This window comes from Orcinus orca, chromosome 2, assembly GCF_937001465.1.
Source record: "Orcinus orca chromosome 2, mOrcOrc1.1, whole genome shotgun sequence".
Taxonomy (NCBI): Eukaryota; Metazoa; Chordata; class Mammalia; order Artiodactyla; family Delphinidae; genus Orcinus; species Orcinus orca.
Window position 1 is genome coordinate 10,230,915 of NC_064560.1, and position 15,397 is coordinate 10,246,311.

Consider the following 15,397-nt stretch of genomic DNA (forward strand, 5'->3'; position numbering starts at 1 on the left):
TTCATGATTCATGGGAAGAGGTCAAAATATCAGCATTAGCAGGAGTTTGGAAGAAGTCGATTCCAAGCCTCATGGATGACTTTGAGGGGCTCAAGCCTTTAGGGGGGAAGTAACTGCAGATGTGGTAGAAACAGCAAGAAAACTAGAATTAGAAGTAGAACCTGAAGATGTGACTGAACAGCTACACTCTCATGGTAAAACTTGAACAGCTGAAGAGTTGCATCTTACGGATGAGCAAATAAAGTGGTTTCTTAATATGGAAGCTACTCCTGGTGAAGATGCTGAGAAGACTGTTGAAATGACAACAAAAAACTTAGAATATGACATAAACTTAGTGGATGGAGCAGCAGCAGGGTTTGAGAAGACTGACTCCAACATTGAAAGAAGTTCCACTGTGGGTAAAATGCTACCAAACACCATCGCAGGTCACAGAGGAATCGTTCATGAAAGGAAGAGTCAATCGATGAGGGAAACCTCATTGCCTTTTTTTTTTCCTCATTGCCTTTTAAGAAGTGGTCACGGTCACCCCAGCCTTTAGCAGCCACCATCCTGATCAGTCAGTAGCCATCAGCATCAAGACAAGACCCTCTACCAGCCAAAAACTGACAACTCGCTGAAGGCTCAGATGATGGCTAGCATTTTTTTTAACAATAAGTATTTTTTAATTAAGGTATGTGCGTTGTTTTTTTAGACGTAATGCTACTGCACACATAAGAGACTACGATATATTGTAGACATAACTTTTTTTTTTCAATTAATTAATTTATTTTTGCTGTGTTTCATCTTTGTTTCTGTGCGAGGGCTTTCTCCAGTTGTGGCAAGCGGGGGCCACTCTTCATCATGGTGCGCGGGCCTCTCACTATTGCGGCCTCTCTTGTTGCGGAGAACAGGCTCCACGCACAGGCTCAGTAGTTGTGGCTCACGGGCCTAGTTGCTCCGTGGCATGTGGGATCCTCCCAGACTAGGGCTTGAACCCGTGTCCCCTGCATTAGCAGGCAGATTCTCAACCACTGCACCACCAGGGAAGCCCAAGACATAACTTTTATATGCACTGGGAGACCAAAAACTTCATGTGACTTGCTGTATTGTGACATTCACCTTATTGCAGGGGGCTGGAACTGAACTTACAATATCTCCAAGGTGTGCCTGTATTCAGTTGAATTCAAGATGACAGCAAAATATCCAGGTTGTTGGAAATGAAAAACATGAACTTGGGGACTTCCCTGGTGGCGCAGGGGTTAAGAATCTGCCTGCTAATGCAGGGGACACTGGTTCGAGTCCTGGTCCAGGAAGATCCCACATGCCGCGGAGCAACTAAGCACAACTACTGAGCCTGCGCTCAAGAGCCTGCGAGCCACAACTACTGAGCCCACACGCCGCAACGACTGAAGCCCACGCACCTAGAGCCCGTGCTCTGCAACGAGCAGCCTCTGCAATGAGAAGCCCGCGTACCACAAGGAAGAGTAGGCCCCCCCCTCACCGCAACTAGAGAAGCGCAGCAACGAAGACCCAATGCAGCCAAAAAAAAAAAAAAAACACATGAACTTGGCAGACAGCAAGAGGTACATCTTTGGCTGTCAATCACACAGAGCTACCCATTGAGCCATGATGTCAGAAGAAATTGCTAAGTGTGAGGATATATAGAGCAAAGAGAAACGCCCCAAGAACAGATCTTTGATGAGTATACATTTTGGGAATGGATGGATAAATCTAAGTCAGAGAAGAAAAACTCAGAGAAGAGTCCAGTCATGGAAGCAAAGACAGGCGAGCATTTCAGGAAAAGGGCATCACAGGCTCAGATGCTGAAGTGAGGATGGTGGCATCCTTTAGAGCTGGCTGTGTTCGTACCTTCTACGCCCCCAGCCATTATTTGTGGCAGTCACTAGTAATACTTCGATGAACATAACCTTCGATGTACACAAGCAAGGTTAGAACAAAACAAAAAGTGTAGTTCTTGCCTTTTCTCACCACAAAATAATAAAATTCCTCTAAGACGGGCACAGCATATAATTTAGTTTGCTTTGTGCGAATGAAATCACATTGATTGCTCTATGTGTCACACCTCTAACGCTTAAATGATGCAGTGCACAATTAGAGGAGTGACTCATATATGCAGACACGCATAACTGGTGGTGTTCTCTCTAATTATCAGTTTACTGAGGATGGTAATTTGACAAGACCGGAGACGCTATAGGAAATATACTGATCTTTGGTAGATAAACAATTAAGAGAATTAAAGGAACAGGAAAGGAAGACACCTCCAAAGATTACCCATCTCATGTTCTGCCTTAACTACATCCTTAAAGGCAGAGAATCTTCCATAGCATCCCACACACGCTCGTGTGATTAGTGGTTCCCAGGTCAGAATGACCCGGGAACAAATGTAGGGGCTCAGCAAGTCACCAGATAGTACAGCTGACCCTTGAACAACAGGGATTTGAACTGTGTGGGTCCATTAATATGCAAATTTTTTCAATAGATATTTTTAAATTGTGTGTAGAATATCATGTGCAAGACTTAAAGTGGAGAACCTATCTTTACAGGCATAAGGGGAGTGACAGTTAATATAAAATTAACAATGTGCTACTATTCTTACTCTTTTATCACTCTGCTTTCAAAGAATTACATTACTGTACAGCATGCCTCTCTCTCGTAATTGGAGAAGCTGCGTATCAGCCTATCAACACAAAGTAGTTTTCTAAAAAATGTACCAATGTTCCCGTTACTCTATGATGAATATGGCTGTAATATGCCCTAAAATTTTATAAGATTCACTCATTAGTGTATCGGTTGGGCTGCGGTGAAGCAATTGTATCAATGACACCAGGTGACATAAGGCAACCACACTGCTGCTTCTTCCTTATCAATGCACGAATCCTTGTCCCTGTAAGTAAATATGAATTTCTTCTTCACATTATCTTTTCCTTTTTGATGTTTAGTGTTAGTATAACACCTACAGTGTTTTGTATCATCTAAGACAATACTGATGTAGGTACTGACAGATGATTCATCTTGTAAACAGATGACATAAACTTATGGCATCAGTAGAGACAGTACAGTACTTTCACTGTATTTTCTCTTCCTTATAATTTTCTTAATAACATTTTCTTTTTTTTTTTTTTTTTTTTTTGCGGTACGCGGGCCTCTCACTGTTGTGGCCTCTCCCGTTGTGGAGCACAGGCTCCGGACACGCAGGCTCAGCGGCCATGGCTCACGGGCCCAGCCGCTCCGCGGCATGTGGGATCTTCCCGGACCGGGGCACGAACCCACGTCCCCTGCATCGGCAGGCAGACTCTCAACCACTGCGCCACCAGGGAAGCCCAATAACATTTTCTTTTCTCTACCTCAACTCACTATAAGAATATAGTATATAATACATATAATATACAAAATATGTGTTAACTGGGTTATCAGTAAGGCTTCTGGTTAACAGTAGGCTATTAGGAGTTAAGTTTGAGGAAAGTCAAAAGCAGATTTTTGCATAATAAGCAGATTTTTGATGGCAAGGGGGGTCGGCGCCCCTCAACCCCCCACTGTTCAAGTGTCGCTGTATTCTCTGGCTCCGGCCCACCCCTATAGCGGAGCCTCTAATGCTTCCTCGGGGTCCCACTCGGCCATTTGCAGGAAGGCCCTCCAGGCTGTCTCACGTGCCCTGGACCCTGGGGATCACTGTGCAGCCAAGGCCTCTAACACCTCAAATCTACGACAAAGTCCTCACCAGGGCGCGACTCACCCCCCGTGTGAAACCTTGGAATATTCGACAAAGGGACCTGCAATGAGGCGTGGAAAGCCAGCAGCGCAGCCTTGCATTCACAGGGCCCCATGAAGTGCTCACGAAACAGTGCTTCTAGCGTGTCCTGGTTGTTACACCTCCTTCCTCCAGGACTCCCTCCTCCAGGATATCCAGTCTCCTCGATCCGCCCGACCCTTGCTGTCTGCCTGCTCACTCTCCGCAGATGAACTCACTGCCTACTTTCCTGCGAGATCAGAAACCAGCTGGTGATGGTGATCAGCAAGCTCTGGATCAAAGCATGTGTGGCTCCTGGGAGACCATGCGCTGCTGTACACGGGAATCCTGTCTTACGGCTCTATAGCTCCTGGGCCTAGAACAGCTCCTGGCACTTAGTAGGTACTCAGTAAATATTAGCCATGTGGGTGGATGAATGAATGAATGGTGGGCTCTGGAGTCAGAGAGACATGGCTTCAAACCCCAATTCAGTCACTTATTAGCTTTTTGACATTAGGCAACTTCTTATAATTTTCTTGGTCTGTTTCCTCCTGTAGAAAATAGGCAATAACCCCTGTCATGTTGCTGAAGGAATTAAGAGCGATTATGGAGGTAAAATGCCCAGCACAGTGCCTGACACAGAGTTATTGATCCATAAATAATATTTTCTCTTTCTCCACAGCAGAGAGCACACATCTGCCATTTGGTTGATGTCTCCTGCAGCGTCTGGGAAAGTGCTGGGCATGTGAGAGACACGCAAGCAATGCCTGCTGAACTAAATTGCAGTAACTGGAGAAAACTGCAGTGAAACAGCAAATCATTTATATTTATGAGCATTTTCTAGCATTGACTTCTGTATGCTCATTTTCTTCTTGGAAGTGAGTAGCCTCTTTTTAAAATTTCCTCTTTAAAATCATCTACATTTAGGAAAGGCTTTAAGTCACAACTTATACGACAGCAGCAACATGAGAAATACCATCAGTATAAAACTAAATGTGGTCAGAGATGGGGGTAGGATGACATGAGTAGAGGCAAAAGAAGAGAAGAAAAGAATTTATTCCATTCAAAGAAAGGGTAAGTCCTTTTAAAAAATTGTCTACTCTGATTCTTCTCTGCCAGCTCAGATCCATTCTTCATTCTTCTTTGCCTTGTTCTGTGAGCCCCAAATCTAACCTCTACAGACTGGGGTTCCCGGGCGCGCTTGCTCTCTGGCTTCCAGCTGGGTTCAGCCAACAGGGAGCACAGGCAGGAGGCTGGAAGGAGGGAGAAGAGGTCGAGGTTTTCCTCCCCTCACTTGCTCTCTTTCTCCCAGTAGCTGTGCAGTTGTCCCTCCACAACCACGGGTTCTGCATCCACGGATTCAACCAACCGGATCTGTGGATGTGGAACCTACGGACACAGAGGGCTCACTCGGCATCCGCGGATACGGCAGAGGGCTCTGGAACCAATCCCTCGCAGACACAAAGGGACGACCATATTCCTTTAGGCAGCAGCTCCCGACAGGCAGCAGTCCTCCACAGCCCTACTTCTCACCAGGCTCTGCAGTGTGGTCCCTCCTGCTGCCCTTCAGACCCAGGTGTAGGAATGATTTCTCGACGCTGTTCATCTGTGGGCATCTCACCGTTTATTCTCGGTTCTTCAATACCCTCTACCTCTGTAAACAGTCCTCTCAGTTAAACCCTCTGAACTGGTTCTTTCCTTCCAGTTCCTGAATGATAGGGTACATTTATATTTATCATTTTAAAAAGGGCCTACTAAGAATTCTTCTATTACATCACTGATATTTTCATTTTTAAAGATCATTAAAAAAGCTTCTCTAGAATTTAACAATGCAATTCAAATTAAGTAAAGTAAAAAAACAGATGTAAAAAAACCTGGAAAAATGGAAGAATTATAAGGCAGATGTACTTGAATTATTACTGAGATATATTTCAACCTGATAGTAAATTGGAATACTTTTCCCCAATAAACAATGTTGTAAAACTATAATCCTTTAGGCCAGCTGAAAATAAGCTTCCTTTCTTAATAGTATGCCTAAAATACGATCCTAATTGTGCTATTTCCTGGACTATATGGTGCAATAGTTCAATAAGCATGAATGAGATTATTTGTATGGTTACAAATCCAGAGCCTCACTGTGTAGCTGCTGAGGGTACTGCTCACATCATACTCTACATGGATGGCACTGCAGCACACAACTCCAGGCAACCCGCTGCGATGGTGCCCTTGACACTGTGCAACACTGTGGCCCCATCTAAATCCCAATAATTCAGCGTCTTAGGTGGACATTCCCCAAAGACCTGAAGGACAGAGTCTTACACAGTTATGAGAGCAGGACAGATTGTTCTGAGAACCAGTTAAGTCTCCACACTTGGAAGAATCAACATTGTGAAAATGACACTACTACCCAAAGCAATCTACAGATTCAATGCAATCCCTATCAAACTACCACTGGCATTTTTCACAGAACTAGAACAAAAAATTTCACAATTTGTATGGAAACACAAAAGACCCCGAATAGCCAAAAATGGAGCTGGAGGAATCAGGCTCCCTGCTTCAGACTATACTACAAAGCTACAGTAATCAAGACAGTATAGTACTGGCACAAAAACAGAAATACAGATCTATGGAACAGGATAGAAAGCCCAGAGATAAACCCACACACATATGGTCACCTTATCTTTGATAAAGGAGGCAGGAATGTACAGTGGAGAAGGGACAGCCTCTTCAATAAGTGGTGCTGGGAAAACTGGACAGGTACATGTAAAAGTATGAGATTAGATCACTCCCTAACACCATACACAAAAATAAGCTCAAAATGGATTAAAGACCTAAATGTAAGGCCAGAAACTATCAAACTCTTAGAGGAAAACATACGCAGAACACTGTATGACATAAATCACAGCAAGATCCTTTTTGACCCACCTCCTACAGAAATGGAAATAAAAACAAAAATAAACAAATGGGACCTAATGAAACTTCAAAGCTTTTGCACAGCAAAGGAAACCATAAACAAGACCAAAAGACAGCCCTTAGAATGGGAGAAAATATTTGCAAATGAAGCAACTGACAAAGGATTAACCTCCAAAATTTACAAGCAGCTCATGCAGCTCAATAACAAAAAAACAAACAACCCAATCCAAAAATGGGCAGAAGACCTAAACAGACATTTCTCCAAAGAAGATGTACAGACTGCCAACAAACACATGAAAGAATGCTCAACATCATTAATCATTAGAAAAATGCAAATCAAAACTACAATGAGATATCACCTCACACCAGTCAGAATGGCCATCATCAAAAAATCTAGAAACAATAAATGCTGGAGAGGGTGTGGAGAAAAGGGAACACTCTTGCACTGCTGGTGGGAATGTGAATTGGTACAGCCACTATGGAGAACAGTATGGAGGTTCCTTAAAAAACTACAAGTAGAACTACCATATGACCCAGAAATCCCACTACTGGGCATATACCTTGAGAAAACCATAATTCAAAAAGAGTCATGTACCAAAATGTTCATTGCAGCTCTATTTACAATAGCCCGGAGATGGAAACAACCTAAGTGTCCATCATCGGATGAATGGATAAAGAAGATGTGGCACATATATACAATGGAATATTACTCAGCCATAAAAAGAAACGAAATTGAGCTATTTGTAATAAGGTGGATGGACCTAGAGTCTGTCATACAGAGTGAAGTAAGTCAGAAAGAGAAAAACAAATACCGTATGCTAACACATATATATGGAATCTAAGAAAAAAAAAATGTCATGAAGAACCTAGGGGTAAGACAGGAATAAAGACACAGACCTACTAGAGAATGGAGTTGAGGATTTGGGGAGGGGGAAGAGTAAGCTGTGACAAAGTGAGAGAGAGGCATGGACATATATACACTACCAAACGTAAGGTAGATAGCTAGTGGGAAGCAGCCACATAGCACAGGGAGATCAGCTCAGTGCTTTGTGACCACCTAGAGGGGTGGGATAGGGAGGGTGGGAGGGAGGGAGACACAAGAGGGAAGAGATATGGGAACATATGTATATGTATAACTGATTCACTTTGTTATAAAGCAGAAACTAACACACCATTGTAAAGCAATTATACTCCAATAAAGATGTAAAAAAAAAAGTCTCCACACTTGCATAAGACCTGGAGGTTCCTCCAGGTATGGGTAGCAAAGGCACTAACATACATGCCCACTAAGTTCTGGGCCCCAGCACACCTTGATAACAGGAGCTTCTATTTACTGACATTGTCAGTGTCCCATGTACTGCACGAGATATTATTTCTAATCTTCACACAACTATCAACACTACTACTGCTAATAAGGGCTTAAACTGCATGGGGTTCTTTCTATGTGCTCTTCATTGCACTAAATACTTTACAGGCATGATCTTAATAGGTAGGTACCACTGCTAACTCCTTTTTAAAAACAAAAAACTGAGGTGCAAAGAGGTTAAGCATTTGAAATTCTAACACACAGTAGGTTGCAGAAACAAGATCCTATAAGGGTCTTTAAGGTTTAAATATCTTACCCAAGGTGGACTACATGTCAGGGAGCCACAATTCAAAGCCACATTTGCCTAAAAGTCATGCCTGACATTTTTGGAACTGAAGACCAAAGGATAATTTTCTACACTGAAGGCTGAGCTCAGAGGTCAGCTCCAAGCAACTTATATTCACAATTTATCATAAACTGAATGACAGCAAATTTGAAGGCGCTTATAATTAAATACTAATGTACTTGTACATAAAGGAAGCTTATGTTCCTGAGAATTTAACATACAACACATAACTACAATAATGTAGATATGTTTGGCATAAAACCAACATAAGAAAACTGGAAGACTCTAAATTGCCACAACTTTTAAAAAAATAATATAAAGACCAGGGTACAAATTCCATGTTGTGATTAGTTTTTTCATAAGAACAACAAACAAAGATGTTTTGGAATCATGAGGACAGGAGAAAAGTTTTGTCATTCAGCTACAAACTGAGGCACTCACTCAACCTAAAAGGAACTCACTCAACCTAAAAGAACTCACTCAACCTAAAAGGAACTCACTCAACCTAAAAGAACTCACTCAACCTAAACTTCCCAGAATATGGTGTTGGTGGCTTATGAGCAGGCAGGAAAAAGAACACTACAATAAAGCCCCTTCCTGAATCCTGTTTTTGTTTGTTTTTTTGGTCCCTTGTGTATAAACATTGGGAAGCATAGAATTAATACAAAGATCTATTTATATATACCAGCACTTAAAAGAAAAAAAATGACTTGTTATTTCTAATTAAATTTCATACTTGTTTTGTGTAGGGAAGTATATTCTCTCCTACTTGAGAAATTACTCTAAGTTATCCTGTTAGTACCTCTACGATGGGCTTAGGCTTTCTATCTGCTTTCATCAACTTTAGGCTCTTTATTAACTCCTTTACTGGATGTAACATATGAGAGAGTAAGACAGTGCTGAGGCATCTCTGCTTCCAACAGTAAATGCCTCACACATAGTAGATGATCAATAAAATTCTGTTGAAATTTTGTTAAATGAGTAAGACATTTTATTATTAAAACAAAAGCATCATCTTTGCTTACGTTTCCCAGAAAATAGGAAATATGTGACATGAACTTACATGGCTTGGTGGATAACTCGGGATTTCTCCAGAAGGTATTCAGAAATCTGTGCTCCCACGACAGCCCCAGAAGGGGTAAATTTCATTTCTAAGTATTTTCCAAATCGGCTGGAATTGTCATTTATAATAGTGCAGGCATTGCCAAAGGCTTCCACCAAATTATTCATTTGTAAAATCTTCTCTTGCAGGGTTTTGTTATTAGCCTAGAGAAAATGTCAAGATATTAAAAAAATGTAAAAAATTAATTTTGTATAGAATGGAATGTCTCTTCTCTGATAAGCACTTTATGTAGATGTAAACATACAAGTGCATCTTCTTGGTTTGTTGCCAGAAGTTACAACCTAGTATATTTTTCCCCTCCTGCTGGTACATTCACTCACTTCCTTTCTTAGAGGGGCGAAGAGATCCTTTACACTTTTTCTATTCAAATATAGTTCTGTTAAGTTCCTGATTTACAAACACAATTTATAAGCAGTCTACGCATACTGAGGTACATCTCAAACTTTGTTATTCCTCCTCTACCTATATGGGTCCCCATCCACAAGATCCCCAAAGCTGTGGACCAACTTCCCTTGCTTCCATGGAAGCTGTCAAACCTGCAACTAGAGGAGTAAAGATAACGTGTGAACTCAGAAGTAGAGGAGAGGGAATAATCGTGAAAATCAAGAACAGCTCGGCTGTGTGGAAGGGAGATGTGGATCCCTGGTCCAGGCCAGCGGGCCTACGTGGCTGGCCCTCCATTTTCTCCTACACCATCTCACATTTTCCTTACCCAAAACAAGCATCATGTTGGGTTTTTTTTCTTTACCACTTTATTAAACTGAAATTCCACCAGAAAATTTATTTGGGTTAACAACAACCTCTTTTAGAAGGCACCCCCCCTCTTAGAGGTTTAAGGAGGTATCAGTCATTCACATCTTAGTAGAAACAGATCAAGTGGATTATTTTCAGTGTAATACCTTGCTGAAGTCAGCTGTGTTAAAGGTACGGAAATGTTTATGTAAGGGAGGAGCAGCAGGTATTTCTGGAACATAGGCTACATTAGAATCTGGGGGGGGCCGAGGGGGCATTCACAGTGCGGTTTTGGGGGCACATAAGGATTTTGGATATCCTATAAAAGAGGCAATAAGGGGAGAGAAAAGAGAGGAGCAAGAATTGGGATCATTGACTCTTTTTAAATGTTGTTTGGGGCTGGCCTTGCACTCATGAAAAAGGTGAGAAAACATCAACCACCTGCATTAGGTAGCAGTGCCCTGCTACGTCAGGTTTTGAAGACTGTGTATTACAAAGGTAAATTCCATCCACCAAACATACCATTTTTGCATCTGCTAAATCTTTATCAAGGAAATAACTAAAAGACACACTCAGTCCCGATAAGGGTAGAATTCTTTTGTTTTTATATCACCATCTCCAATTAATATCAAGGCACATTTTTAGATCTAGCACAAGATAAAGATATTAAATAAACGTTAGATGTGCTGACATCCACAAAACAACATTCGTACAAGTTAATCCGTTATTGACGAGAGCCTCTATTGACTTCACAAATCAAGAAAGAATAGCAAAGGCCCGTGCGGAAGGCCCCTGAGTAAATTTATTCAGGTGTTCAACTCTTCCACGCCAGGAGAGTATGCCGTGCCACACACCATCCCAACTCTCTCCAAAATGACGTTTATTTCAGTGAACTTAAAAGCTTGTAGAGTGATGCTTATCCCAGAAGTAAGGAGAGGGAAGTGGATGGGCAAGGGGATGGAGAAGGGATTGAGATGACAGCCCTGAGGTAGGCCCCCCTTCCTGGCCTCTACTGGCTCTTCCAGTTCTGAGGGGTCACAGGCCTGGTTACTAGTATATTTCTATTCCATACCCACACCCATGATGGAAAACATATAACCAGTCAATTGATTTTTAACAGGAACATGAAATTCTTCTGACAATGAATTAGACTCAATTAAGCAGCTGTTTTGACACCATGAGGCACCCTTTTATATATACAGTGGTTGGGTCTGGCCTTGTACCCACAGTGCTTTGTAGCACAAGATTCCTATAATCACTGTGACGGCAAAAATTTTAAGATGACTCTACTTCTAACTATGCAAATCACTATAAACATTTTCGCAGGGATAAGTCGTACACAATGATTTTCTTTTTTAGCCATTAGCCTTATGAGAACACATTATTCTTGATTTATCTTGTTTCAAGGACTCTACTTGGAAAATCAAACCAAGTCTCTATCCTCAACATCCCATTTTTAAAAATTAAGGTAAAATTACATAGAGATTCACCCTTTATATAGTTCTGAAAGTTTTTACAAACATATGCGACCATAAATCTCCCACTATAGTCCACATAGAGAACAATCCCATCACCCCCCAAACTGTCTCATTACTCTTTGCAACCCTTCCCTCCACTCTCAGCTGCCGAACATCCCTGACTTGTTTTTGTGCCTACGGTTTTACATCTGCAAGAATGACACAGCAAGTGAACCATACATGTAGTCTTCTTAATCTGCTTCTCTGACTTAGCCTAAAGCATTTGAGATTTATCCAAATCTCTTCCAGTGAGCTTCATTGCTTGTATCAGTGTTCATTCTTTTTTATTGCTGAATAATATTCCATGGCATGGATGTACCATAGTTTGTTTATTCATTTCCTAGTTCTGTTGTTTCCACTCCCTGGAGATGATGAACAAAGCTCCTATAAATTATCTGTCTGTAGCTTTTTTGTATGAACATGGGTTTTCATTTCATTTGAACAAATACCTAGGAGTAGGATTGCTGGGTTGTATGATAAGTATGGTTAGACTTTCTAAGAAACTCCTGAGCTGTTTTCCAAAGTGGCTGTACCATTTTGCATTCTCATCAGCAATACACGAGTTTCATTCAGTTCCTCTATGTTCTTGCCAGCACTTAGCATTGTCAGGTTTAAAAAAAAAAATTTAGCCATTTTAATGGCTATGTAATGGTGTCTCACTGTGGTTTTAATTTGCATTTCCCTAGTGACTACTGGTGTTGAACATCACATTTTCATTTGCTTTTTTTGCCATTTACATATCATCTTTGCTGAAATGGCTAGTCAATTTTTTTGTTCATTTTTAAATTGTTATTTGATTTCTTATTATGGAATTTTAAGAGTTTTTAAAAATATATCTTCTGGATACAAGTCTTTTATTAGAGTGTCTCTGAGTCTGTAGCTTGTCTTTTCATTTTCTTAACAGTATCATTCAGAGAACAGAATGTTCTTAATTTTGGTGAAATCAAACTTTTCCCTTTATGGATTATGCTTTTTATGTTGCATCTAACAGCTCTTTGCCTGACCCAAAATGACAAAAAACAAAGTTAACTGACTTAATTTTCTTCTAGAAATTTTATAGCTTTTGGTTTAATCTTTAGGTCTATGATCCATTTGAAGTTAATTTTTTATAGCATGTGCGGTCTAGAGTAAGGTTCAATCCTTTTGTATGCGCATATTCCAGCACCATTTGTTAAAAGACTATCATTAATTGACCTTGCACCTTTGCTGAAAATCAATAAATCATATATGTGCAGATTCTTTATTCTATTCCATTGATCTGTATACCATCTTTTCTTTAATAACACACTGTCTTGACTATCACAGCTTTTACAGTGAGTCTGAAATCAGGTAGCATTTATTAATCCTCCAATTTTGTTCTTTTTCAAACTGATGATTATAGTTCCTTTGCCTTTCCATATACATTTTTGATTCAGTTTGTCAATTTCTAAAAAATAAAATCCTGCTGGGATTTTTACTGTAAACTACATTGAATCTACAGATCAATCTGTGGGGAATTGACATCTTAATAATATTGAGTCTTTTAATCCATGAACATGTCATATCTCTCCTATTATTCAGGTCTTCTTTGATTTCTTTTATCAACTTTTTCTATTTTTCAGCATACAAATCTTTTACGTGTTTTGTAAGATCTAGATTTCAATAGTTCATGTTTTATGGTGCTAATATAAATAATACATTTAAGTTTAAACTGATCATTGTTAGTATGTATATAATATATAAATATAATTAATTTTTGTATATTGGCTCCCCTTTATCTTGCTGGTAACAAAGGAAGAAGAAGTAAGGAAAGCATTCAGAGAATACGTTAGGGCAAAAAAGAGAGAAAATCACCTCTATAAAGCCTTGCCTACTAAGAGTGAGAAAAGTTAGAATTTGCTTAAAACAAAACATATGCTCTTTATATTGTTACATTTTAAACTCACAAAGGACAACAAGTGTGTTATAATTTCTGTGCATTATTAAATGTGGAAATTCGTAAATATTAACCTAATCAGTTAAATTAAATTCTGAAGTATAGCAAATATTTCTGTTAGGACAGAGAAAAATTAAATTATACCTTTCCAAGCACTGTCAGCTGCTGAACTAAGAGATGAGCACTTTCAGTCTTTCCAGCACCACTTTCCCCAGAAATAACAATGCACTGCACGGTGAGAAAAGGAAACTGTAAGAAGACTTCATCCTCACAAAATTCAGCTGACACACGAGAAACTAAGAGGAGAATTTCTAAAAATGTGAGACTCTCCTTACCTGATCTGAATTATATGTTACCATAGACTGGTATCCTAAGTCAGCCATGGCAAAAATGTGAGGAGGATTGGCAGTTCTCTTTGCTCCAATATACAGTTTGGAATGCTAAAGGTTAAAAAGAACATGTGCTGTAGGGCTTTTGTTTTTGTTTAAACCCTACTTATTTACAGATAGAGTGCTAATTTTTAAAGCAAAAGGTGAATCAAAATACAGCTTCATACCACCAAAACATCACATCCATATTACATACACACATACATGCACAAATCATAAAATAAAAGTCTGACATAAAACAACAGGGAAAAATGATATGACATAATATGACATCACTTTGGCAGTGGTATTTAAAAGAAGACTCTTTTGGAAGTGCATACCACTTCCAAAGCAGAACTTAAAGTTTCAAAATACTATGATTTCCTTAAATAAGCAGATACTTTATAAATAAGACAATCAGGTATCATTTTGTTGACTATTCCTTGGATATAATAATGTATGACATACGATCACTACTTTTTTCCTTTCATATCATTTAACATACACTTTCTCATTTGCTTTGCCCAAGATCACATAGTTAATTGATAGCAGAATTTGTGCTAAAGCCCAGTCTTCTAAAACTTGGTCAAGGTTCATAAATATGCAATTATTCTTGTAAATCTTAAAGTGGTAGAGACTGAGAGAATTACATACTTTTCACACAAAAAATTATATTAAGCACAGTATTATTCTAGAGTAATATACTATTATAATACAACATAATATTCTAGAGTACACAAATAGCTAGAAGAGTATGGACTAATTGAAAATGAAAAACAGCCTAGCTTAACTCCAGAACACTATTCTATATTTAAACATTAGGGGGCTTCCCTGGTGGCACAGTGGTTGGGAGTCCGCCTGCCGATGCAGGGGACACGGGTTCATGCCCCGGTCCGGGAAGATCCCATATGCCGCGAAGCAGCTGGGCCCATGAGCCATGGCCGCTGAGCCTACGCGTCCGGAGGCTGTGCTCCGCGACGGGAGAGGCCACAGCGGTGAGAGGCCCGCGTACCGCAAAAAAAAAAAAAAAAAAAAAAAAATTAGGGGTGAATAATGGATAATTATGTGCTTATATTCATAAAACATATTGTCTGATATTAAAAATTTAACCAGAAGGAATTTTTGAACTCATAATGATGAGTTTTACAGCCATTAAGTATACAGTACCTACATATACAATGTAATTTTACTTTTGACTCTCCTATACTTGGTTCAGAGGTAGACATTAAGTCTATACTTTTTAGGCATCTGTTTATTGATATGATATGTAGTGTGGACCAGTTACCAATTACCAATGACAAGAAGTAATTAACACATCTCACACAAAGACCACAAACTGCATCCAGATCGATTCATCTTCTGTTTTTTCCTATCTCTACGTTTTAACAATAATTATTTAACTGTTTATTCAAAGGATTAGATAAAATTAAATTAAATTAATTTAAATACC

At 39.8% G+C, this 15,397-nt stretch overlaps 1 protein-coding gene across 1 annotated transcript in view; it reads right to left on the reverse strand.

Annotated features, from left to right (window-relative positions):
• Nucleotides 1-15,397, reverse strand: part of MYO3A (myosin IIIA) — a 172,237-nt gene that overhangs the window by 86,551 nt on the left and 70,289 nt on the right. Inside the window, exons 11-13 of the mRNA XM_033407896.2 lie at nucleotides 13,915-14,019; nucleotides 13,724-13,807; nucleotides 9,356-9,558 (exon numbers count right to left, since the gene is read on the reverse strand). Coding sequence (XP_033263787.2) covers nucleotides 9,356-9,558; nucleotides 13,724-13,807; nucleotides 13,915-14,019 — 392 coding nt within the window. The remainder of the gene's footprint in view (nucleotides 1-9,355; nucleotides 9,559-13,723; nucleotides 13,808-13,914; nucleotides 14,020-15,397) is intronic.